Source organism: Nesoenas mayeri, assembly GCF_963082525.1.
Source record: "Nesoenas mayeri genome assembly, chromosome: 1".
NCBI classification, from domain to species: Eukaryota; Metazoa; Chordata; class Aves; order Columbiformes; family Columbidae; genus Nesoenas; species Nesoenas mayeri.
The window spans coordinates 75,144,608-75,168,745 of NC_137541.1; the positions used below are offsets into that span (position 1 = coordinate 75,144,608).

The 24,138-nt window shown below is 46.0% G+C and overlaps 4 protein-coding genes across 4 annotated transcripts; 3 read left to right on the forward strand and 1 right to left on the reverse strand.

Moving 5' to 3' along the window:
• Positions 1–12: 12 nt before the first annotated feature.
• LOC308048060 (lactosylceramide 4-alpha-galactosyltransferase-like) lies at positions 13–1,110 on the forward strand (the record flags this gene model as incomplete). The annotated part of the gene is made up of 1 exon (XM_080356927.1): positions 13–1,110. The coding sequence occupies exon 1, from the start codon at positions 28–30 to the stop codon at positions 1,108–1,110; it is 1,083 nt and encodes a 360-aa protein (XP_080213053.1). The 5' UTR covers positions 13–27.
• A 1,189-nt stretch (positions 1,111–2,299) lies between these two features.
• LOC308039365 (poly(U)-specific endoribonuclease-B-like) lies at positions 2,300–10,862 on the reverse strand (the record flags this gene model as incomplete). The annotated part of the gene is made up of 6 exons (XM_080342649.1): positions 2,300–2,371; positions 5,697–5,850; positions 6,094–6,103; positions 6,261–6,420; positions 9,592–9,691; positions 10,816–10,862. 6 exons carry the CDS (start codon positions 10,860–10,862, stop codon positions 2,300–2,302), a joined length of 543 nt encoding a protein of 180 aa, XP_080198775.1.
• Positions 10,863–13,305: 2,443 nt separating this feature from the next.
• On the forward strand, positions 13,306–13,830 carry LOC308039439 (lactosylceramide 4-alpha-galactosyltransferase-like; the record flags this gene model as incomplete). The annotated part of the gene is made up of 1 exon (XM_080342777.1): positions 13,306–13,830. One exon carries the CDS (start codon positions 13,306–13,308, stop codon positions 13,828–13,830), a length of 525 nt encoding a protein of 174 aa, XP_080198903.1.
• A 7,499-nt stretch (positions 13,831–21,329) lies between these two features.
• Positions 21,330–22,412, forward strand: LOC308048052 (lactosylceramide 4-alpha-galactosyltransferase-like; the record flags this gene model as incomplete). Its single annotated transcript, XM_080356918.1, has 1 exon — positions 21,330–22,412. The coding sequence occupies one exon, from the start codon at positions 21,330–21,332 to the stop codon at positions 22,410–22,412; it is 1,083 nt and encodes a 360-aa protein (XP_080213044.1).
• Between the last annotated feature and the right edge of the window lie 1,726 nt (positions 22,413–24,138).

The following is a 24,138-nucleotide window of genomic DNA, read 5'->3' on the forward strand; positions in this document are numbered from 1 at the left end:
GCTCAGACGGGAGCGAGACTGCCCAGGATGTCCAACTACCTGCAAAAACTGACCACAGTGCTGCCGAGCCACAGGCCTGGGGCTCTGTTTATCCTCACCATTTCATTTCTGCTCATTGCCTCTGTTCTGTTCTACCAGAGAACTGGAAAGGAAGCTGAGGGCCAGCTCTATGGCTGGTCTACACAAAACAGGTGTAAACAGTTTTTCACTTCCCCTCCCCACACCATTGCTGGTGGGCCCCCTCCTTCCCCAGGGGATGTGTTTTTTGTGGAGACCTCGGAGCAAACTAACCCAAGTTACCTGTTCACGTGCTCTGTGGAATCGGCGGCCCGGGCACACCCTGGGACACGGGTTGTGGTGCTCATGAAAGGCCTGGCAAAGGGGAATGTCTCATTGCCCAGCCACTGGGCATTCTCATTGCTGAGCTGCTTCCCCAACGTGGAGATCCGGCCCCTGGACTTGGCAGAGCTTTTCTCAGGAACACCTCTGGCAAAGTGGTACTCACAGCCTGAGCACCAGAAGGAGCCTTATTTCTTACCCGTCCTGTCTGACGCCTGCAGAATTGCCATCATGTGGAAATTTGGTGGCATCTACCTGGACACAGACTTCATTGTGCTGAAGAACTTGAAGAACCTCACCAATGCCCTTGGTATTGAGTCTCAGAATGTGCTGAATGGGGCCTTTCTGTCCTTCAAACCCAAGCATGAGTTCATGGAACTTTGCATGCAGGACTTTGTCAATAACTACAAAAGCTGGATCTGGGGACACCAGGGCCCGCAGCTCCTAACACGTGTTTTCAAGGAGTGGTGCTCTATCAGTAATATCCAGAATGGTCTGATCTGCAAAGGAGTGAGTGCTCTTCCCCCTGAGGCTCTTTATCCCATTCCATGGCAGGACTGGAAGAAATTATTTGAAGCAATCAGCTCCTCAGAGCTTCACAATCTCCTTAAGAACACCTATGCAGTGCACGTATGGAACAAACTGAGCCACGACGCAAGGCTAGAGATCACGTCCCAGGCTTTGCTGGCTCAGCTGTATGCTCAGTTCTGCCCTGCCACATCTGCACAGATGAAGAAGGACTCTGAAGAGCAGTCAAAGCCTGTAATGTGACCTGCTGCAGGGAAGTTTTCCAATCTGAAGGAAACTGAGTGCCTTCCACAGAGTTGGTTTCTAGCGCACAGAGGAGGTATTCTGTGTGACAGCTCAGTGATCTCAGTGATTTTTATACCAATTCTGATATCTGCCTCAGGTCATGCATGCTGAAATTACACACCAGAACTTTAATTTGGTTTCTCTTGCTGTCCTTCAGTAGCCCTTGATGCTGCAGGGAGAGGTGTCCTTGTTCTTTGGTGCCTAGGACAGACTCTGTCTATTAATACACGGCTCAGTGACTGATGTCACCACCACAATTTTGGACTTTCCGTTAACTGGATGCTGTAAACAGCACCAGGTTTGCTGGTGTTGGATGGGGTTCACCATTCTCAAAGGAGGAGGAGGGTCTTTGCACTTGATCTCTTTGGGCTCATTGACAGAGCTTTAAAGTAGACATGATGGGGGAGGGGGACAATATCAGGCTCGCCTGTGACAGGCTATGGGAGAAGACGCTAAGGTTAGAGAGGTGGGGTGCTGAAATAATAGAAGCCAACAGGAAAACACCAGTTACATACTTCAAAGGAAGTAATGGTTGTTTCTCTAAGAACATGACATGGCCAACAGCCCAGCTGAAGTGCCTTTACAGCAATACACACAGCATGGGCAACAAACAGGAGGAGCTGAAGGCCACTATGCTGCTAGAAGACTACAACCTAGTGGCCATTACTGAAATTTAGTGGGACGAATCCCACGAGTAGAATATGGCTCTCAATGGCTACAGGCTGTTCAGAAGGGACAGGCAAGGAAGGAAGGGTGGAGGGGTTGCCCTCCACATCAAGAGAAAAATAGAGCATGGAGAGCTGTCTCTGAAGAATAGCCACGAGCAGGTTGAATGCTTATGGGTAAGAATCAGAGACCGAGGCAACAAAGGAAACCTTGTCATTGATTGCTACTACAGGACACCCAATCAGGGAGAGACTGTTGATGGAGTATTCTTATTCCAGCTACAGGAGGCATCTTGCTTGCAGGCTCTTGTGCTGCTGGGGAACTTCAACCACCCTGATGTCTGCTGGAAAAGAGCATGGCGAGCTGTAGGCAATCCAGGAGGCTCCTGGAGTGCATTGAGTATAACTTCCTGAGCCAAGTAATAGAGAGCCCTACCAGGGGGGATGCAATACTCCACCTGATTGTCAGTAATGCAGGTGAGCTAGTTGGTGACATCAAAAATGGAGGCAGCCTGGGCTGCAGTGATTTTGGGCTGCTCGTGGAATTTGCAGTCCTGAGGGATGTGGAACAGGCAAAGACTAAAGTCAGGACCCTCAATTTTAGGAAAGCCAACTTCCCTCTCATCAAGTAGTCAATAGGGAAACTGCTGGTCAAGCTAAAGGGCAAGAAGGAAATGAACAGGCAGAGGAAGCAGGGACAGGTATCCTGGGAAGAGTATAGGGACACAGCCTGGTTGTGCAGAGATGGGGTCAGGAAGGCCAAGGCTCAGTAAGGGATGCAAAGAATAGCAAGAAGGGCTTCTACAGGTATGTCAACCAGAAAAGGAAGGTTAAAAAAGGTGTATCCCCCCGCCTCGATGAGCAAGACTTCTCAACTGTTAACAACGGATGAGGAGAAGGCTGAGGTACTCAACAACTTATTTGCCTCAGCCTTCACTGGCAAGCTCTGTTTCCTAACCTCTCAAGTGGATGAACTGCAAGACAGGGACTGAGGGAACAAAGTCCCTCCCACTATAAATGAAGATCACGTTCATGACCACCTGAGAAAACTGAACATACGTAAGTCTATGGGGCCCAATGAGATGCATCCTGGAGTCCTGAGGGAATTGGCTGATGTAGTTGCCAAGCCACTCTCCATGATATTTCAGAAATCATGGCAGGCAGGGGAAGTCCCTGGTGACTGGGAAAGGGGAAACATCACACCCATTTTGAAAAAGGGTAGAAAGGAGGACCCCAGGAACTACTGACCTGTCAGCCTCATCTCTGTGCCTGGGAAGATCATGGAACAGATCCTCCTAGAAGCTGTGTTAAGGCACATGGAGGACAGGAAGGTGATAAGAGACAGCCAGCATGGCTTCACCAAGGGCAAGTCCTCTGACCTATCTGGTGGCCTTCTACGATGGAGTAACTACATCAGTCGAGAAAGGAAAGGCTATGGATGTCGTCTATCTGGACTTGTATAAAACCTTTGACATGGTTCCCCACAACATCCTTCTCTCTAAATTAGAGAGGTATGGACTTGATGGGTGGACTGTTTGGTGGATGAGGAACTGGCTGGCTGGTTGCATCCAGAGAGTAGTGGTCAATGGCACAATTTGTGGATGGACACTGGTGAGAAGTGGTGTCCCTCATGGGTCCATCTTGGGCACAGTAATATTTAATATCTTCATCAATGTCATAGACAGTGGGATCAAGTGCAGCCTCAGCAAGTTTGCAGATGACACCAAGCTGAGTAGTGCAGTTGACATGCCTGAGGGTCAGGATGCCATCCAGAGGGACCTGGACAAGCTCGAGAAGTGGGCCCAAGTGAACCTCATGAAGTCCAACAAGGCCAAGTGCAAGGCCCTGTACCTGGGTCAGGGTAACCCCCGGTGTCAACACAGGCTGGAGGATGAAGAGATTGAGAGCAGCCCAGTGGAGAAGGACTCAGGGGGATACTAGTGGATGAAAGATTGGACATGAGCCAGCAATGTGTGCTTGTAGCCCAGAAGGCAAATCGTATCTTGGGCTGCACCAAAAGGAGCATGGCCAGGAAGTTGAAGGTGATTCTGCCCCTCTGCTCTGGTAAGACCCCATGTGGAGTCCCGTATCCAGCTCTGGAGCCCTCAGCACAGGAAAGACATGGACCTGTTGGAGAGGGTCCAGAGGAGACCACCAAGGTGATCAGAGGGCTGGAACACCTCTCCTGTAGGGACAGGCTTAGAGAGATGGGTTTTTCAGCCTAGATAACACTCCAGGAAGACCTTATTTCAGCCTACCAGTACTTAAAAGGGGCCTAAGAGAAATACGAGGAGAGATTTTTTTAGCAGGACCTGTTATGACAGGACAAGGGGGAGTGGTTTTTAAACTGAAGGAGGGACATATTCAAGCTAGACACAAGGAAGAAAATTTTTGCAATGAGAGTGGTGAAACCCTGGCCCAGGTTGCCCAGAGAGGTGGTAGATGCCCCATCCCTGGAGACATTCCAGGCCAGGCTGGACGGGGCTCTGAGCAGCCTGATCTAGTTGAAAATGTCCCTGCTCATTTAAAGGGGGTTGCACTAGATGATATTTGAAGGTCCCTTCCAACCCAAACTATTCTGTGATTCTATTATTATAGAATCCACAGAGTGTCAGGGTTTGGAAGGGACCTTGAAAGAGGTCCAGTCCCCCTGCCGCAGCAGGAACACCTAGATGAGGTTACACAGGAATGTGTCCAGGTGGGTTTTGAATGTCTCCAGAGAAGGAGACTCCACAACCTCCCTGGGCAGCCTGTTCCAGTTCCTCTGTCACCCTCACTGTGAAGAAGTTTCTTCTCAAATTTAAATGGAACTTTCTGTGTTCAAGTTTATAGCCATTGCCCCTCATCCTATCACTGGTTGTCACCAAGAAGAGCCTGGCTCCATCCTCGTGACACTCACCCTTTATCTATTTATAAACATTAATGAGATCGCCCCTCCATCTCCTCCAAACTAAAGAGGCACAGCTCCCTCAGCCTTTCCTCATAAGGGAGAGGTTCCACTCCCTTAATCATCTTAGTTGCCCTGCACTGGACTCTCTCCAGCAGTTCCCTGTCCTTCTTGAACTGAGGGGCCCAGAACTGGACACAATATTTCTGACGTCATCTCACCTGGGAAGAGTAGAGGGGAAGGAGAACCTCTCTCGACCTACTAACCACCCCCCTTCTAATACACATCCGAGGATGCCATTGGCCTTCTCGGCCACAGGGACACAGTGCTGGCTCATGGTCATCCTGCTGTCCACCATGACTCCCACGTCCCTTTCCCCGACGCTGCTCTCTAATAGGTCATTCCCCAACCTATACTGGAACCTGGAGTTGTTCCCACCCAGATGCAGGACTCTACACTTTCCCTTGTTATATTTCATTAAATTTTTCCCTGCCTAACTCTCCAGCCTGTCCAGGTCTCGCTGGATGGCAGCACAGCCTTCCGGCGTGTCAGCCACTCCTCCCCAGCTTGGTGTCATCAGCAAACTTGCTGACAGTGCACTCTATTCCCTCATCCAAGTCATTGATGAATACATTGAATAATACTGGTCCCAGTACTGACCCCTGAGGCACTCCACTAGATAGAGGCCTCCAACTAGACTCTGCCCCGTTGACCACAACTCTCTGGCTTCTTTCCTTCAGCCAGTTCCCAGAACTATCTATTGCTCTTCTGTGTCTGTTCTCTTAGTTGTGTCAGGCCTGAAACACCTCTCATGTATTTTCAACATCTGTAGGAACCATTGGCTTGCTCTGTGTAATGTTTCTAAGTATATAAATAAATGACAGAAAGTGCTATTTGGCCTATGATTTCATCATTAGGCCTTAACTCATTACCACAGCTTTTAGCTTTATGTCTTTTTGTCTTATTTGCAAAGGCACCCTGCTTGTTCTTACCCTGGTTTTGTTCTTCCAAGCAACATATCCCTGGTGGTCAATTTGACTGTGCTTTTCCTGAAGGTAAGATTGTACCCAGTTGTGCAAACCTAAGTTCTGTTTACCGTGCTGTGTTTCTCCAACAAAAGCATGTTCAAAACAGAAAGAATCAGGTCTGTAATAAACCAAAGAAGAATTTGTAGATCTTTTATGTGTATCAATAGTTCAAACTGGCAGAGGTAAAAGGCAAGAAGATACACAAGCCGGTTCTCTTGATTTGTGAGCAGTTATTTTGTTTGTCTGGATGGTGTTGTGTTTTCTTTCTTCCTTTGCACAAAACGTGCAATGAAATTTAGCCACAAAGTCTAAATTGGTGTTTGATGATGAAGGTTACTAATAAATGCCACAGATGCATCACTGCTGCGTATCTGGATTTTAGCAAAGCTTCTGACACTGTCCCCCTTAACAGTCATGGACAAACTGATGAAGTGCAGATTAGAAAAGTGGATGATGTGGTGGGAAGAAAAGTGTATGAATGTCTGTGGTTGAAGGCCTCTGATTAGGGACAAAAATGATCTGTGCTACTCAAGTTCATTACTTCTCTTTCTAAGATAGCATCAAGGAAGCAATTGTTTTCAACTGTTTCTTCTGGTGTCACTACTTCTACTATAGCAGTAGGTGTCTCACAGTTCTCCAATAAGGAAATAAAGGCTGCAGAAAAAGAGAAGCTTTCAGCAGGCACATCCTAATGATCAGGCCACATGCTTAAGCGTATCTGTGAGTGCCATCATAAAAAGATGCCATATAATATGACTTGGCAGCCCTCAGGGAAAGACATTCCTTTATATGTCAGGTGTCATTCTCAGGTACACTGTTGGGTGTCAGTCTAGAGGTGACTCAAGGCCAGGTGAGTGTTGCACTTGTTTTTGAGGTAAACAGCTCACTACTGGGCTTCCTTATGGAACCAGCTTCTGTAGATATGACAACCAAAACAAATATGACCTTCACCAAAAGCAATATATGACCCTCACCAAAACAAATCATATCTGACCACCAAAATTACAGGCATAGGCTTCTGAACGTGGGCTATGCTAGCAGAAGGCTTTGTGGGCACTGCTTCAGTAGAGGAATAATGCAGCATAAACCTACATGAGATAGCTTGTGCTTGAGCACATGGCCACTGAGTGCACTGGTTCATTTTCTCCTTGGCCACCTGCTCTGTCCTGCCATTTCCTCTACTAGTGCTCTGACACTCAGTGGACTCTGGGAGCTTATGCAATTCACAGAGTAGATGATAGAAAAATATTTGATGTCAAAAACCCAAGTAATTTCCTGCAGGTTAGTGAGCTGAAAGGACCTAGTGTAGGTTTCTATGAGTACCAGAGCTGCCTTCATGAGACACAGGACTATGTGGCTCAGGGAGGAGTAGGGGACAGTGAAAAACAATGCTCCCTGTTATGCTGGCTGTTTGATCAGCTTAACATACTCTGTTTGGGGAAAAGAAAAACCAGGGAGGGAAACTTACATTCATAGAGATGCTTGAAGCATAGCCCCCAACAGAAATGCAAGAAGTAGCTGTGGACCTAGTGCTATCTGAAAGGGTTAGAAGCTGTGAGCAAAGGAGGAAATATGACTTGGGCATCTTTTTCAATACATGGAATAACATCAAAGCAATGACAAGAGTCTTATCCATTTCACTTTGTACTTGAAGAACCACAGAGAAATTCAGATTTTGACTAAGGCACAAAAGGATGTTCTGAGGGTACAGGTAACCTCCAGGCAGATGTTGTGGGAACTCCCTTCAAGTGAAGTAAAAGGGCAGTCAGCAGAACTGCTACTTTGGACTTCCAAAGGGCAGACTTTTATCTGTTTAGGAGGCTGGCCTTGGGAAACGGTCCTGAAGGGTAAAGGTGTCCACAAAGATTGGTCTCTGTTTAAGAAGGAAATCTTAGAGGCTCAAGAGCAGGCTGTCCCCATGTGCCTAAAGACAAGCTGGCAGGGAGTAAGACCGGCCTGACTGAATAGGAAGCTTCATTTGGAATGTGGGAATAAAAGGAGAATTTATAACCCTTGGAAGAAGGGGCAGGCTACTCAGGAGGACTAGAAGGATGCAGTGAAGCTATGCAGGGAGAAAAGCTGAAGGGCCAAAGCTCAAGTAGAGTTGAGCCTGGCTACTGCTGGAAAAGGGAAGAAAAATGCCTCTATAAATACATTGGCAACAATAGGAAAGCTGAAGGAGAATATCTACTCTCTAGTGGATGTGGAGGGGAAACATAGTGATGGAGGATGAGGGAAAGGCTGAGGTACTAAGACTAAAGACTAAAGACTAAAGACTAAGACTAAAGACTAAGGCCTTTGCCTTAGTCTTTAACAGTAAGACCAGTTGTGGTTCAGATACACACTCCCCCTGAGCTGGAAGACAGAGACAAGGAGCAGAATGAAGCCCATATAATCCAAGGGGAAGTGGTTAGTGACCTGCTACATCACTTAGACACACATGTCTATGGGGCCAGCTGGGATATACCCAACGATGCTGAGAGAGGTGGTGGGGATGATCACTAAGCCACTTTCAGTTATTTATCAGCAGTCCTGGCTAACTGGGGAGGTCCCAGTTGACTGGAATTTGGCAAATGTAATGCCCATCTACAAGAAGGGTCGAAAGGAGGATCTGAAAAATTAAAGGCCTGTCAGTTGGACCTCAGTGCCAGGGAAAGTCATGGAAAATATAATCTTGAGTGCCATCACATGGCATATACAACACAAACAAGTCATCAGGCCAAGTCAGCATAGGTTTATGAAAGGCAGGTCCTGCTTGACCAACCTGACCTACTTCTATGACAAGGTGACCTGCTTAGTGAATGAGGGAAACAGTATCCTGGGGTGCATTAAGAAGAGTGTGACCAGCAGGTCGAGGGAGGTTCTCCTCCCCCTCTACTCTGCCCTGGTGAGGCCACATCTGGAGTACTGCATCCAGTTCTGGACTCCCCTGTTTAAGAAGGAGAAGGAATTACTGGAGGGAGTTCAGCAGTGGGCTGCGAAGATCATTAGGGGCCTAGAGCATCCTTCTTATGAGGAGAGATTGAGAAAGCTGGGACTGTTCAGCCTGGAGAAGAGAAGGCTGAGAGGGGATCTCATCAAGGTTTATAAATATCTCAAGGGTGGATGTCAAGAGGATGGGACTAGACTCCTTCCAGTAGTGCCCAACGATAGGATAAGGCACAACAGGCACAGACTGAACCGTAGGAGGTTACATCTGAATATAAGGAGAAACTTCCTTCCTCTCAGGGTGTCAGAGCACTGGAACAGGCTGCCCAGAGAGGCTGTGGAGTCTCCTCTGGTGATATTCAAGACCTGCCTGAACACATTCTTGTGCAATCTGCTCTAGGTGTACCTGCTTTAGCAGGTGGGTTGGACTAGATGATCTCCAGAGGTCCCTTCCAACCACAACCAACCTGTGATTCTGTGATCATTCTGTGAATGGTGAACTTAGACTTCAGTAAATCCTTTGATGCTGTTCCTCATAGCAGTCTCCTGGAGAAGCTGGCTGCTCATGGCCTGGATGGGTGTACTCTTTACTGGGTAAAGAACTGGCTGGATGGCTGGCCCCAAAGAGCTGTTCTGAACCAAGTCAAATCCAGCTGGCGGCCAGTCACAAGTGGCATTCCCTAGGGCTCAGTATTGGGATCAGTTCTGTTTAATATTTTGATCAATTCTCTGGATGAGGGAATTGAATGAACCCTCAGTAAGTTTGCAAATGACACGAAGCTGAGTGGGAGTGTTGGTCTACTTGAGAGTAGAAAGGCTCTGGATTGGCTGGATCATTGGGTTGAGGCAAATTGCATGAGTTCAACAAGGCCAAGTGCTGAGTTCTGCACTTCGGTCACAACAATCCTCATGTGACTTAGCAGCTGGTTGCCTGCAAATCAATTGTGTAGTCTTTCCCAGGCATAAGGTGGTTAACATCCACATCACACATCTCACTGAAAACTTTAGAAAGTTCATGATATAAGGCCTTCCTGCAAAGAAATCCAGAGAAATACATGTGTTAAAAAAAGACACATGCTGCTATTTCTGCAGGTCACTTCTAGGGTCCTCTAACATCACTCTGTCTTCTGGATTGCACCTTGTCATCAAGAGAGCTTTCTCTTCTCCCCACCCCTGCCGGTCAGCACTGCTCTAAAAAACCAATGAGGCTACTGTTCATGTTCATATCTAAAGAATGCTGGTAATCTGTAAGGAAACTTGAGCCTTCTCTATGGTTAATTTAGAGTGTATTTATCCACAGTGGGCATTTCTTTCAAACAGGCTCTTGGGCAACTTGCCCTGATTTTAACAAGTGACTCTCCCAGACTGAACCAAGGCACATTCAAGCCCAACTCTGAACCTCGTAACTGATAACTCTTACGTCTTCTTCTTCTAATCTGGCCAGGAGGGAGATATTAACTGCATTCTCCTGCCAGTGGCAAACTCCATGGTCTCTAGCAGAAAGAACAAACATATATAGTGGTAAGGTCACAAAGAGTCTTCTGATGTGGCAACCTTGATGTGAGGCAGCTTGAGAACCAGGAAGACCAAAAGTGAGCCAGGCGGTGCCTGTCCTATTGTTGGCAGGGAGGGAATTGAAACCATAGAAGAAAAGAGAGCATTAATCAAATAGTGGCAGACAAGTCTAGAAGCAGAACAGCAAGTTTTTATATGCTTTTTCTTGCTTTTCCTGCCCTGAGCTGCACTTTGTGGCTGACTGAGAAACTGCTGGTTTAAACTCCATATGGAAAGAAACAGCAAGTAGCAATCTGTGCTGCTTTTTAATTTTTTTTTTATTTTTTTTTCAGATGATTGAGCAATCCTTTTTCTCCAGAATTGTCTATTTAACTGTGGGACAGAACTCATATAGCCTAAGAGGACAATGCTGAAAAACATCAGCAATCTGCACTTAACTCCTTGAGAGCTTGTTGCCCAAAGGAATTCATATCCCTGAGTTACGAGCCCAAAGCAGCCAGTTTACATTAATGCACCAGAGGAGAAGCTGCAGTAGCTGAGGAGCATGAAGAATATAGATGATATTAATATCTTACTCAGCATTACTGAGAGCAGGGAAAACAGCCTCCTACAGAAGGGCAGGGCAGACAAGGGGAACTACTTGGGCTGCCACTCCTCAGTGTGCTGGTAACTGGGGATCTGAGCCATCGCATGCCTCAGCTACACAGGAGGCACTGACACTCCTTTGTCACTCTGGCTCTTTGGTGCTTTGAGTTTACGAGGGATGGGTAACCTACAAGATGACCTGAATTTTGAACTGGGCCTCAATAGGTGTCAGTGTCTGAAAGAAGGAATAGGACTAATAATTGTAGTAAATGGGAGGCAAAGCAGATGTTTGTTGCTAGGGTTAAACAGGAATTTGGAGGAAGAGTTTTGCTGGGGACAAGTACTTGCATGGACCTTTCAGTGGAGAAGCTGTGACAGAGGAGCTATCTTCAGTCCTTACCCAAACCCCGGGCTCTGCTTAAACAGCAGAAGTGTGGCAGGTTTTCAATGTTATAGCATGTATGAGTCAGAGATTTTTATCATTAATTCTCAATCTCCTTCCTAAAATGAAATCTATCAGTTGTTAGATTTGTGCTTTCACATTGAACAAATTATTTCTGTGCAAGAAGTCTGTTCAATTGGACTTTCTCCAGTTGGAGTCTTGTTTGTCTGTGCTACCTGCACAAAGCACCACCCCAATAACAAGAACACTTAGTCTGTATGGGTAAGAGCTGAAGAAACTTTTGGGGAAGGTTCTTTGCAATAGTAACTCTAATGCACCAGCAGTGCAGTTAGAGTGAAAGAATCCAGCATCTCCATTTCATTATAGCGAAACATTCACACAGTGTGCTCATTTTTCCAAATTATTTTCTTATACAAAACCTTCATTCTATCTAAAACAATGCCCCAATAAGAAGTCTTTTATTGCTATAAACCACAAATTACTGAGGAAATGAAGAGAATTAAAGGGTCAGTGACAAATTGTGTGAGCAAGTCAACAGTACCAAAGCAAAAAAAACATGGGTCATATGGAGCCCTGCAAAGAAGGCTTGATTGAACCTCTCTAAAGTAAGATACTTTGAACAACATCCAACTTCTAAAAATCTTGTAATCTTGGCCTAGAGGAGAAAAAGATTTGGAAAGCCTAATGGGCAGCCAGTAACAAGGAGTTTCCAATAATTTTTTTTTTAATGGTTCAAATGTTATGAAATACATGCATCATCTTATATGGTTAATAGAAGATACAAGCAATTCTCTTAATTTTCCTTTTATGCCAGCGTGTATGTCTTTATACTTGAGTCCAGTGCTGTTTTTCTGAGTTTAAAGTTGGTACGTGAAAATACCAAAGGATAAATGAGACAGGTTATGTAGGTGGAAAGGAAAATGGATTGTCAAGGGATGAACATAAGAGTGGGCAGTTACTTGGCAAACACTCTGTCAAGGTCCTGGGCAGGCACGTGATGTTTGGAGAACCAATTCTATGTTATCAGGTATGTTGAAGCAAAAACTGACTTTATGATCACCTTATTGTCACTAAAGCAGCTTATGATTCAGTTGTCTCACCAGCTTTTCACACTGAGATGAGTTAATAAAACAGAATAGAAACAGGGAACAGGGTTATAGCAGTGCTGTGTTTGATGTAACTCCTTTTTACACATCTCCCAGACAAATATATCCCATCCTCACCACCTCTCATGTTAGAGAAGAATTAGTATGAATTAGAATTAGAATTAGAATTAGAATTAGAATTAGAATTAGAATTATCCCATTAGCCATGCCAGGAGGAAGTTTCTCTCTTAGCAAACACACTGAGCAGGGAAAGTGCAACCTGAAGTTCAGAAATCCTTCTGGTGGTCCAAGGCACAGAGCTGTCTCCCTCTTCTACTCAGTTTGCCTGCTGAGGACTGTCACTCAGAATGACAGGCAGCGCAGGAAGGCAGGGAGAGGCAGGAGGTGCCGAACGCAACAAGAAGATGTGGAGTGTGAGGACAGAACCACATCTGATGCCTCTCTTGGTGCAGGCATGCTCACACCAGAAAGGCAGAGCCATCTCTACCGGGCTCCTGCTTCACCTTATCACTGCAGACGATCAGTGTGGTGGGGAATGCAGAAGATGAGAGCAGAAAGATGTATGGTGACTGCCACCTTCTCCCACCTGGCTTTCCAGATACAGTCTTGAGATACCTGTAGGAACTTCAAGCATGAGCCACGGCATTGCATCTGGAGTTCTTTTGGGTTGTTATCAGACTCTAGATTGCTATGTGAAATTTTGACCCAGAAGTGAGCTCTTCAAGTCTGAAAGCCTTGTCTGAGAAGGACGGTCCATTCTAGTCTTGCTGTTCGATAACCAGTTCTTCTTTGACAATAGAAGGGAAGGTGATAATAAATCAGGAACAACAACAAAAAAATTATAGGTGGGGAAGAAAAGTAAAAAATTGTGCTTCTCTATTTACATCTGAAACTGCTAGCTGCCACCTTGTAAATATTGGAAGGCATTATAATCAGGAAATGTTTTACAAAGGCAGCACATTGCATGCACCACTGGAAGCAAGTGGTGGCAGTTGCTGGTAGGTACAGATATGCACCCTGTGGAAATTTTCCACCCATGTGGAAATTTGGTGGCATCTACCTGGACACAGACTTCATTGTGCTGAAGAACTTGAAGAACCTCACCAATGTGCTTGGTACCCAGTCCAAGTATGTACTGAATGGGGCTTTTCTGTCCTTTAAGCCCAAACACAAGTTCATAGAGCTTTGCATGCAGGACTTTGTGGAGAACTACAACAGCTGGATCTGGGGGCACCAGGGCCCACAGCTCCTAACACGTGTCTTTAAGAAGTGGTGCTCCATCAGGAGTCTTCGGAGCAGTACGAGCTGCAAAGGAGTGAGTGCTCTGCCCCGTGAGGCTTTTTATCCCATTCGGTGGCAGGACTGGAAGAAATACTTTGAAGTGGTCAGCTCCTTGGAGCTTCAGCACCTCTTTCGTAACACCTACGCAGTGCATGTATGGAACAAGAAGAGCCAAGGGACAAGGTTAGAGATCCCATCGCAGGCTCTGCTGGCTCAGCTGCATTCTCAGTTCTGCCCTGCCACATATGAGATCATGAAGAACGACTCCGAATGGCAGTGACTCAAGGGTCACCTAAGAGGTGTTGCCGGGGAGCCTACAACTCTCCAGCTGTTCCACCATCAATGAACAGAAGATAAAGGCCATTCATGGAGTGTAGGTGGAGCTTGTAGCTTCAACCGATGTCTGTGCAACACTTTGTCTTGATTTTAGCTGCCCACCAGCAACACTTTGTTTCTTTTCAGGACCTCTCTTCTGCTCTGCTTGCTCAGATAAAGAAATCTCAGGAGGGGAGCAAGTGCTGGGACACACGTGGCTGCCTCCATCAGCCTTTTAGAGGAGAAAGGCACCTTTCTGTAGCTGTAAACCTGGAAGAGACCTTTGTAGAAATGCATATCTCATCTCCTGATTCTCAGGACTTCTGAAGTACAATCCTCAAAGCAACAAAGAGAAATGGGAGACTAAAGAATAGGAAGTGAGGAGGAAGTAAAGGATGTGCCAGGTGACATGTCCTGAGAAAAATGTAGAGGAAAACAGAGAAGAAAGAAAGGGTCAAAGGAAGTTATTTTTTTTTCATTCGCTTCCCTTCTGAAGCCTCTGGTAGAGGACACTTTTTTGTTTCCAGTTGGGCAGGCTGCTGCAGTTTCTGTTCAACATCATAGATCTAAAGACATGGAAATTTGGTGCAAATCAGAACATGAGGATCTGAGGTTAGCTTATCATTTAGAAGGAGCTCTTGTGCAGCAATGATGTATTTTATAGTAGTGGCAAATTAATATCCTGTGATGAGTAGGAGAGTTCATCCAACTCACACCTTAAATTGCGCCTGACACAGGAAGAGCTGAACTATGTTTTACAATGAGTTTATGACCATATGTCCTTACCTGCATGTAAGATAAGCATCAGATATTTCAGCAACTGGATGGATCCTAAAGGAAAGGTGTGATATTTCCAAGTATTTCAAAGGTTACAATGGAATTGGTAGGGAACACATGCTGTCAAAATTTAAATCCATTTATGAGTTGTTTATGGTGGACCTCTTCAAGTAGCCTGGAGTTCTCCTGCTGTTCACTGTCTAGGAGTACGAATCTGTCTTGGGAGTTGTTGAGGAGGACAGTGGAAACTTTACTCCTCTTCCTGAGCATCTTCCTGAATTACAGTGGAGAAACTTAATGTATCTCTCACGAGGTGCTGTTGTGCTTTTGAGGGTTCCCACCACAGAGGCCAGGTGTTGGACAAACTGTGGGAGAAAACTCTTCCCTTGCCTCCATGGCAAAAAGGGATGTATTGAGGCTCTTACGGTTCCTGTCAGAAAATAATGGAGAGAGAGCAGTGAGAAACAAGAATAAGGCCAAGAACATCAGCATCGCTACATCTGGTCCCCACCACACTCTAAAGGGGATCACTGAGGCATGTGAGCTTGGCAGTACAATAGGGCTAATGCAGATGAGCAGAACATTGATCATCACCACTCCTACACTACTAAGAGATTATGATCTCCCTGTAAAAGCTTTCTTGCCTCCAGTGTGCTTCCTCTTCTTATGCCTAGGAACAGCACGGGGGTGGTCTAATGGCCACTTTGATGACCAGTTCCTGAGTGTATAAGCATTCTTCAACACACTCAGTGGTATAAACGGATGCTGTTTTCACCCCCTGCTCTCACTGTCACTACTCTGAGTTTTTTTCACTGCTTTTTTCAGAAGCAGCTGCACAATTGTCAGCCCTGGTCTGGTGTGTGGTCAGTGATGCATGTTTTCTCATTCCACTGGTTCCTTCTTTTTGGGCCATTTGGGTTAAACAACAGAAATCTTGTTGAGCTAGGAATCCCTAATGGAGATGGTAAAATGGTGGTTGGTGATCATAAAGGCTCAACAGGGGACTCTACTATGGCAATACCACAACTTAATGACGGCAGTGTTTGGAACCCACTGCAATGCTGTGACTTGTTCTTTCCATTTTTTTTTCCCACTGTAGAGTCAATGTTCTGAGCTTTGATAAGCAAAGAATCAAACCAAAGCAGCCTTTGGCTTTTTTCCATTTGTCTTCCAAAAGAAAAATAAATACAGTTTTTACTATTACTCCTCTCTGCCAAGATATTTCATTTTGTTTTGTAAGGCATTGGTGGTAGGGCTGAGCAATCTCTTAGTTCTTATACAGAATCACAGAATGATTGGGCTTGGAAGGGACCTCTGAGGATCATCTAGTCCAACCCACCTGCTAAAGCAGTTACACCTAGAGTAGATTGTACAGGAACATGTCCTGGTAGGTGTTGAATGTCTCCAGAGGAGACTCCACAACCTCTCTGGGCAGCCTGTTCCAGTGCTCTGGCACCCCAGAGTAAGGAAGTTTCCCCTCATATTCAGATGGAATCTCTCCCAGTTTTGTTAAAAACCAAGTTTCTCTTTTAGTGAATTTGCCTGTCAGCTAAAGCCTTCATATTAGCTGCATTTTCCTGGAGAACCAGATACATGTTTTGGTAAACATAGCAATGGAATGCGAAGTTATTGATAAGCATGGATGGACATCTCGCGGGAGGGGCAACGAGAGACAAGTGACCAAGAAACTGACCAACTGTGTATAACATTCCATTCACGTGAATACTTCATGTAAAGTGGGAGATCACGAGGATCTCGTCCTCCTTTGCCCTTCTTCATCCCTTTTGCTTATGGCCGACATTAGGAGAGGACCTTGCTAGTCATCCCTGGGAACTGAGGCCTAGTGGGAGACTGAATCCAGTTTCAGTTGGCTGCAGAGTCCAGTCCAGGACTTTGGGTGCCGGCTCTGCAGTTGCTGAGACTTTCAAGATTAGTTTTGTGTATTTTGCATTATTTTCTCTATTCTTATCAGTAGCATTAGTAAAACGTTTTTAATTTTTCCAGCTCTCTTCTCTCTGTCCTTCTTTCCCTCTCAATTGCCTGTCCTTAGTGGGAAGGGGGGAGGGGGAGGGGCAAAAGGTGGAAGTGGTGGGGGAGAGGAAGTTAACAATACATCTGCCAGGGTTTTATTGTCACCCCGCAATCTAAACCCTCGACAACCTCCTACACTTCAGTCTGTGCCCATGGCCCCTCATCCTATTATTGGGCACCACTGAAAGGAGTCTCATCACATTCTCTTGTCACTCACCCTGGAGATATTTATAAACAATGATGAGATCCCCTCCCAACCTTCTCTTCTTCAGGCTGAAAAGCATTTTAAAGTTCCATCTTGAAGTGACTCACTAAAATTAGGAGTGTGGAATGAACATGGGACAAGCTGAACATAAGGACATGTGGAAAGGCTTGGTGGGACCATTACTACATTGAATCTTTGGTACTTGAGTGGAGGGAACAGAGGAAAGTACAGTGTGTGGTACTGATTCCTAATCCAACCAGCTATTGCCCCACCATTCATGATTTGCAGTCTATCTGAACCAAGGCATTTTAGTTTCCTTTGGAAAGCTTGGATGTTGTGGAACAGTAAACCCCATGAGAAATTATGTTGGTTACTCCCTGGGCATTGGGATACAACCTCCCTTAGTAGTGACTGTGTCTGTGCTCCTGTAGACCTAAAAGTGGAAAGCTTGTGCTACAGGCATTCATTGTCTCACCTGCCTTTCAGAGCTTGATTTAAAGACCTTGGAGCCCAGGGGAGCATTTTGAGAGACTGTAAAAAGACTAGTGGGGTCTGGAGTCAAAACCAGGAAAACAGTTTTCTCTTGAGATGTAAAATAGTTGTCTGTACTTTCTTCATTGCTGATATGCAGTCAAAGATGATGGGAAGTGGTGAGGAGGCTCTAGCTGTTTCTTGCCCCACCTTGTTTGTCCTTGAGCTCCTACAGGTTAGCTGGTATGCAGGTGTGCAGTACATCAAGGAGAGAGGCCAGGGGTGGAGGTAGGTGCATAAAGTCTGGCAAGATAAATAGGAAAACACCTTTAGGCTATAGAAAACTTGGTTTGAAAAACAATTTACAGAAGATATTAATGCTACCAATGCTGTTATTTTTCCAACTGCAGAAGGAACAGGGAGCCTGATAGAGAGGAAGAAGGTCAGTATTAGATGAGAAATCGAAAAAGAGTCCAGAGATCAGTTTGAAGCAAAACAAAACTCTTTGCTGGGTAGAATAACCAGCTGGATGGCTGGGTCCAAAGAGTTGTGGCGAATGGAATCAAATCCACTTGGTGACTGGTCACGAGTGGTGGTCCCCAGGGCTCAGTACTGGGGCCAGTTGTGTTTAATAGCTTTGTCAATGATCTAGACAAGGGTATTGAGTGCGTCCTCAGTAAATTTGCAGTCAGCATCAAGTTCGGTGGGAACGTTGATCTGCTCAAGGGTAGGAAGGCTCCACAGAAGGATCTGGACAGGCTGGACAGATGGGCTGAGGGCAGTGGTATGAGGTCCAGCAAGGCCAAGTGCTGTGTCCTGCACTTGGGTCACAAAAACCTCATACAATGCTACAGGCTTGGGGAAGAGTGGCTAGAAAGATGCCCAGCAGAAAAGGACCTGGGAGTGTTGGTCAGCAACTGGCTGAACATGAGCCAGCAGTGTGCCTCAGTGGCCAAAAGGCCAGCAGCACCCTGGAATGCATTAGAAATAGTGTGGCCAACAGCATGCTGGCATGCATCAGAAATAGTGTGGCCAGCAGGACTTGGGAAGTGATCGTCCCCCTGTACTCGGCACTGGTGAGGCCCCACCTTGAATATTGTGTTCAGTTTGGGGCCCCTCACTACAAGAAAGACATTGAGGTGCTAGAGATAGTTTAGAGAAGGGCAACGAAGCTGGTGAGGGTCCTGAGTAGAAGTTCTATGCAGAGCAGCTGAGAGAAGAGGGGTTGTTTAGCTTGGAGAAAAGGAGGCTGAGGGGAGACCTTATCACTCTCAACAGCTATGTGAAAGGAGGTTGTAGCGAGGTAGGTGCCAAACGCTTCTTCCAAGTAGCAAGCAACAGCACAAGAGCAAACAGCCTCAAGTTGCACCAGAGAGGTTCAGATTGGATATTAGGAAAAATATCTTCGCAGCAAGGGCCGTCAGGCATTGGAACAGGCTGCCCAAGAAAGTGGTGGAGTCACCACTCTGGAGGTTTTTAAAAGACAAGGTGATTGAGCTGCATCTCAGAGTGCCTCTCAGAATGAATCTCATGAAATTCAAAGAGATGCAGCTGGTGAGGGATAATTCCATGCACCTGTGGACCAACAAGGTGACCAGGAACCAGCAATGTGCTCCACTGGCAAAGAAAGGCAACAGACTGCTGGACTGCATTACTTAGAGCATTACCTGCAAAGTTAAGGGAAGCAATCCTTGCCCTCTATTGAACATTGGTGACACAGATTTGGACTGTGTCCCATTCTGGCTTCTCAGTTAAAGTGAGACATGGACATGCTGGAGATGTCCAGTGAAGGACCAGTAAGATAAGAAAGGGACTGGAGTACGTGCCATAGGAAGAGAGGCTGGAGAGCTCTGGTAATTTTTTCTCAGAGAAGAGCAGGCTTGGAGCGTGTCTTGTCAAAGTATATAAAGAGCTGATTGGGGGTGGGTGGAGTAAAGAAGACAAGCCAGACTCATCTCTGTGGAATCCAGTGACAGAATGAGACACAATGGGCACAAATTGAAATATGGTGGTGGTACAACACTGCAACAGTTTTCCCAGAGAGGCTGTGGAGCCTCTGTCCCCAGACACGGTCCTGATCAACCCGCTCTAGGTGACTCTGCTGTGAGCCGAGTGGTTGTGCAAATGATCTCGAGTAGCGCCTTCTAACCCGAACCCTTCTGTGATTATGTGGGGCCTGACCTGATGCCTGGAGAGCTCCATGGACGAAAGGGCTGGGAAGAGCTTCAGGTGCTCTCCAAAGGGCTTCCCCAGTGTTGGCATCACCTGAGTCTGTCTGTGGTGCTGCAGCGCTTGGAAGGATTTGGGGAGGGGGGAGGAGTTTGGGAAGCTTCAGAGTAATAGGCCTGGCATTTGTTGTAGGCAACTGAATAGAACTGCACTAAGTTCTAAACTTAGTGGCTCTATGGATAAAGGTGGTATTTTATGATCATGTCAGTGTGTTTTCCGTAAGGGAAGGTCAGCTGCCATTGAGTACAGGGATAAGGGGAAGTCCATCATAAAATGAGTGACGCCTCATTGCAAGAAGTATTAGTCATAAGAGGGAGTATTTCCAAATGGATGAGTTTATTAACTGGTCAAAAGAGTGTACATTCAAAGGAGCCTTCAGGAATGGAGTGCTGGGATTGGAGGAGGCAGCTCTATGAATCTCTCAGCTCAGTTCTCGTGGTAGCCACCCAAGCAGTGTGAGTACCGGGGATTGTTCGCAAAGAGTAGAAGACAAAACAGCAACTGGTTTCCCACCACAGTATAGAGCTTAATGTGTAGCAATAATTGGGTATCAAATTCCTTATTTTTTTTGTTTGCTTGTTAGTTTTTGGTGGTGCATTTCTAATTAGATGGTTTCCTCACAGCACAGCTGCAGGAACCTTCTATCAGCCACTGTATGAACTGAAAGTATAACGTCACATCCACTTAGACCTGCCTGTTTCCTCCAGGTGTTCAGAGTCCGTCTCACACCGTTTCTTTTCAGGAAAAGGAAGTGTCAGTTCATAGAGTTACAGGTGCTCTGAGAAACAGTGATCTCTTGAAAGTCTTGTCCAGCTGAGCAGTGACTTCTGTGGTGTCTTGAAAGCAGGAACAGGTAAGTAGTATTCACCGTTTCTGTGCAATGGCACTTGCGGTTTTGGAGGAAGGTAGAGAGACGGATTTATTGTGTTTGTATTGTGAGATAAATTGACTGGCTCATGCAGCATCGAAAATGTCTTCCTATCCCGTGTAAATGCAGAAATATGTTAATGTATTTCTAATTATATAGAAGTGTGCTTGTGTTGGAAATACCTCCACTTACTAAACTATGCATGTAGTCTTGAATCTTGCTAACTGTTAGATTAGAGCAGTCCATTGTGCCTGCTGAGTTGTCTGTCCTATTACCTGTTTGGTTAAATATTAAAGTTTTATAGATTTAGAACTCATCACGGAAGCAGTTGCACACGTCTGTTGACAAAGCTCCAGGAACACTCAGAAGGAGCATTCCTATTTCTTTGTCCTAGGGATCTTTGCACATATGTTTCTTGTTCAGAATGACCTGAAATTCTAGAAGATGATAGATGAGGTCTTGTATGCTGTTCCCAGAGTTTGTGGTGGACCACCATGCAGATGTGACATTTGTGTGTCAAATGCTGTATACCCTTCCAAGTGGCAAGCACAACTTACGTGGACAAAACACGTGGAGAGAACAGAGGATCAGTCTTAGTATCTGATATGCCAAAAGGAGAGACTTGTCCTTCTCTTGTGTTTGAAAGAGAGGGATCCAAAGATGGGCAGCAGTTTCTGGTGTGGGACCTGAAGGTCCTGTGACAATAAGGAGAAGCCAGGAGACTGTTCCAGAAATGACCAAAAGGCATAGTTAAAGTTGGGATGAAGGAAGGAGTGTTCTGCTCTACTGTGGCACTTTCCCAAGGCTCCTGGTTTGCTGCCTTTCCTGTCAGTGTCTTTTTCTTCTTTCCTCCCCTCAGATCACAACAGTTGTGCTGGGAGAGATGTCGAACTGCATGCCAAAAATGACCACAGTGTTGCTGAGCCACAGGCCCACGGCTCTGTTTATCCTCACCATTTCATTTCTGTTCTTTGCCTCTGTCATGTTCCACTGGAGAACTGGGGAGGATGCTGAAGGCCAAGTCTACACCTTGCCTACACAAAGCAGTCATGAAGAGTTTTTGACTTCCCCTCCCCACACCATTGCTGGTGGGCCCCCTCCTTCCCCAGGGGACGTGTTTTTTGTGGAGACCTCCGAGCGAATTAACCCAAGTTACCTGTTCACGTGCTCTGTGGAGTCAGCGGCCCGGGCACACCCTGGGACACGGGTTGTGGTGCTCATGAAAGGCCAGGCAAAGGGGAATGTCTCATTGCCCAGTCACTGGGCATTCTCATTGCTGAGCAACTTCCCCAATGTGGAGATCCGGCCCCTGGACTTGGCAGAGCTTTTCTCAGGAACGCCTCTGGTAGAGTGGTACTCACAGCCTGAGCACCAGAAGGGACCTTATTACTTAGCCCACCTCTCTGATGCCTGCAGAATTACCATCATGTGGAAATTTGGTGGCATCTACCTGGACACAGACTTCATTGTGCTGAAGAACTTGAAGAACCTCACCAATGCCCTTGGGCTCCAGACTCATGATGAACTGAATGGGGCCTTTCTGTCCTTCAAACCCAAGCATGAGTTCATGGAAGTTTGCATGCAGGACTTTGTGGACAACTACAAAAGCTGGATATGGGCACACCAGGGCCCGCAGCTCCTAACACGTGTCTTCAAGGAGTGGTGCTCTATCAGTAATATCCAAAGTGGTATGATTTGCAAAGGAGTTAGTGCTCTGAGCCGTGAGGCTTTTTATCCTATTCCATGGCAGAACTGGAAGAAATTATTTGAAGCAATCAGCTCCTCAGAGCTTCACAATCTCCTTAAGAACACCTATGCGGTGCATGTATGGAACAAATTGAGCCACGATGCAAGGCTAGAGATCACGTCCCAGGCTTTGCTGGCTCAGCTGTATTCTCAGTTCTGCCCTGCCACATCTGCACAGATGAAGAAGGACTCTGAAGAGCAGTCAAAGCCTGTAATGTGACCTGCTGCAGGGAAGTTTTCCAACCTGAAGGACACTGAGTGCCTTCAAGAGTGTTGGTTTCTAGCCCACAGAGCAGGTATTCTTTGTGACACACAGCTCGGTGATTTTTATACCATTTCTGATATCTGCCTCAGATATCAGATTGCAGAATAATAGAATAATAGAATCATAGAATCATAGAATTATAGAATGTCCTGAATTGGAAATGACACACAAGGATCAAGTCCAGTTCCTGTCCCTGCATATGGGAACTCCATAGTTCACACCCCGTGTCTGAGGGCGCTGTCTAGTCTCTTCTTCAACACTGTCAGGCATGATGATTGAGATGACAGTACATCACAAATGACAAAGAGAAGTAATGTAGAGCCAATGCTACCTCCCACCCCAACAGAAATAAGTAAAAAGGAGAACTGGGCAGCTTCTTCCTCTGTGCATTTCTAACCCACAAACCAACTGCATTGCTGGAAAGTAAGATGCAGGAAAGCAAGATGTCCAGTTCCAGCCACCTGGATGATAAAGGAAGATCAATACTAACATGACCATCTGGACGGTCAAAGACATAATACTAACATAGTAATATATAAAGGGCCTTGGACAGATTACTTTGAGGTACGTTTCTCATAATTGTAAAAAGTTATAGCCCAGACTCGTGAGAATGGTATCTCAGACTGGATAATGGCCCCAAGTGCATGGGATGTGTGAATGTCCTTGGGCCTGGTCTGTGAATGAGTAGAAAAACAAATGAGACAAACATCACATGAGTTTAGTGTGTTCTTAATAACAATCAGTGGAAAAGCACCTTTTTGTAAATATCTTAGTCCAGGCCTGTACCTGTAAATCCTATAAAGTGTCAATGGTGAATAAAGAAGGCAGCCTAGGCCTAGGCCAGCTCTCTGCTTGGTCAGGCTTTGTGCTCCTTCCTGAACAAGATCTCTGCCTCTGCGTGAATTTCTGTCTGCGTCCTGGTATGCGTCGTTCCTAATCGCCGCACTGCATATAGTTTATGAGGCCATGCAGTGCAGCAACTGTTTCTCTCCTGAGTCCCTACTCCACAGCTTAGCCAGTCTAAATCTCCTCACGTCTGTGATCAAGCTTAAGCAACCCTCCTCCTGAGCAGGGTCTCACACCAGCTTTGAATTGGGGCATCCAGGTGCTCTGAAATTTTCAGACTTCTGGTTGGCCATGCTAAGGGCACCTCAATCAATGTTACCAATAAGTGCATCCAAAATGAAAAGGAGGCTTTCCCAAAGATTTTCAAGATTCTATTCCAAGAGAAAGAGGAGAGAAGATGAGTAGCACTATCTTAACATGGGCAAGGGATAACTACAGCCTGGTTCTGAGAAATGGAAAATCCATACGGGAGAAGTTTTTCTCATACACATTTTAGTACCTCTTTTCAAGCTTATCAACAACAGAAAATTGTATCTTATAATATGAAGAAACATTGAAATAAGGCGTTTGGGCACTTGTGTAAGTACAAAATTGGATGCTGGATATTCAGTGGCCTGCTGCAACTTGTGACCCATACGTTTAGTCACATTTGCACTACGCTGAGCTGGCAAGGAGGGAAATGGCTGCTCGTTTAATCTGGTACCCACTCCTCCTTCACAGTTCCCTGGGACTGGTAGCAGCAACCCTGACACCCTCCTCACCCACACCTCGGTGCTATTCCATGCTCTCCAGGAGATACCCAGCAATTCCTCTGATTCTTCCCTTATTTCCCCAA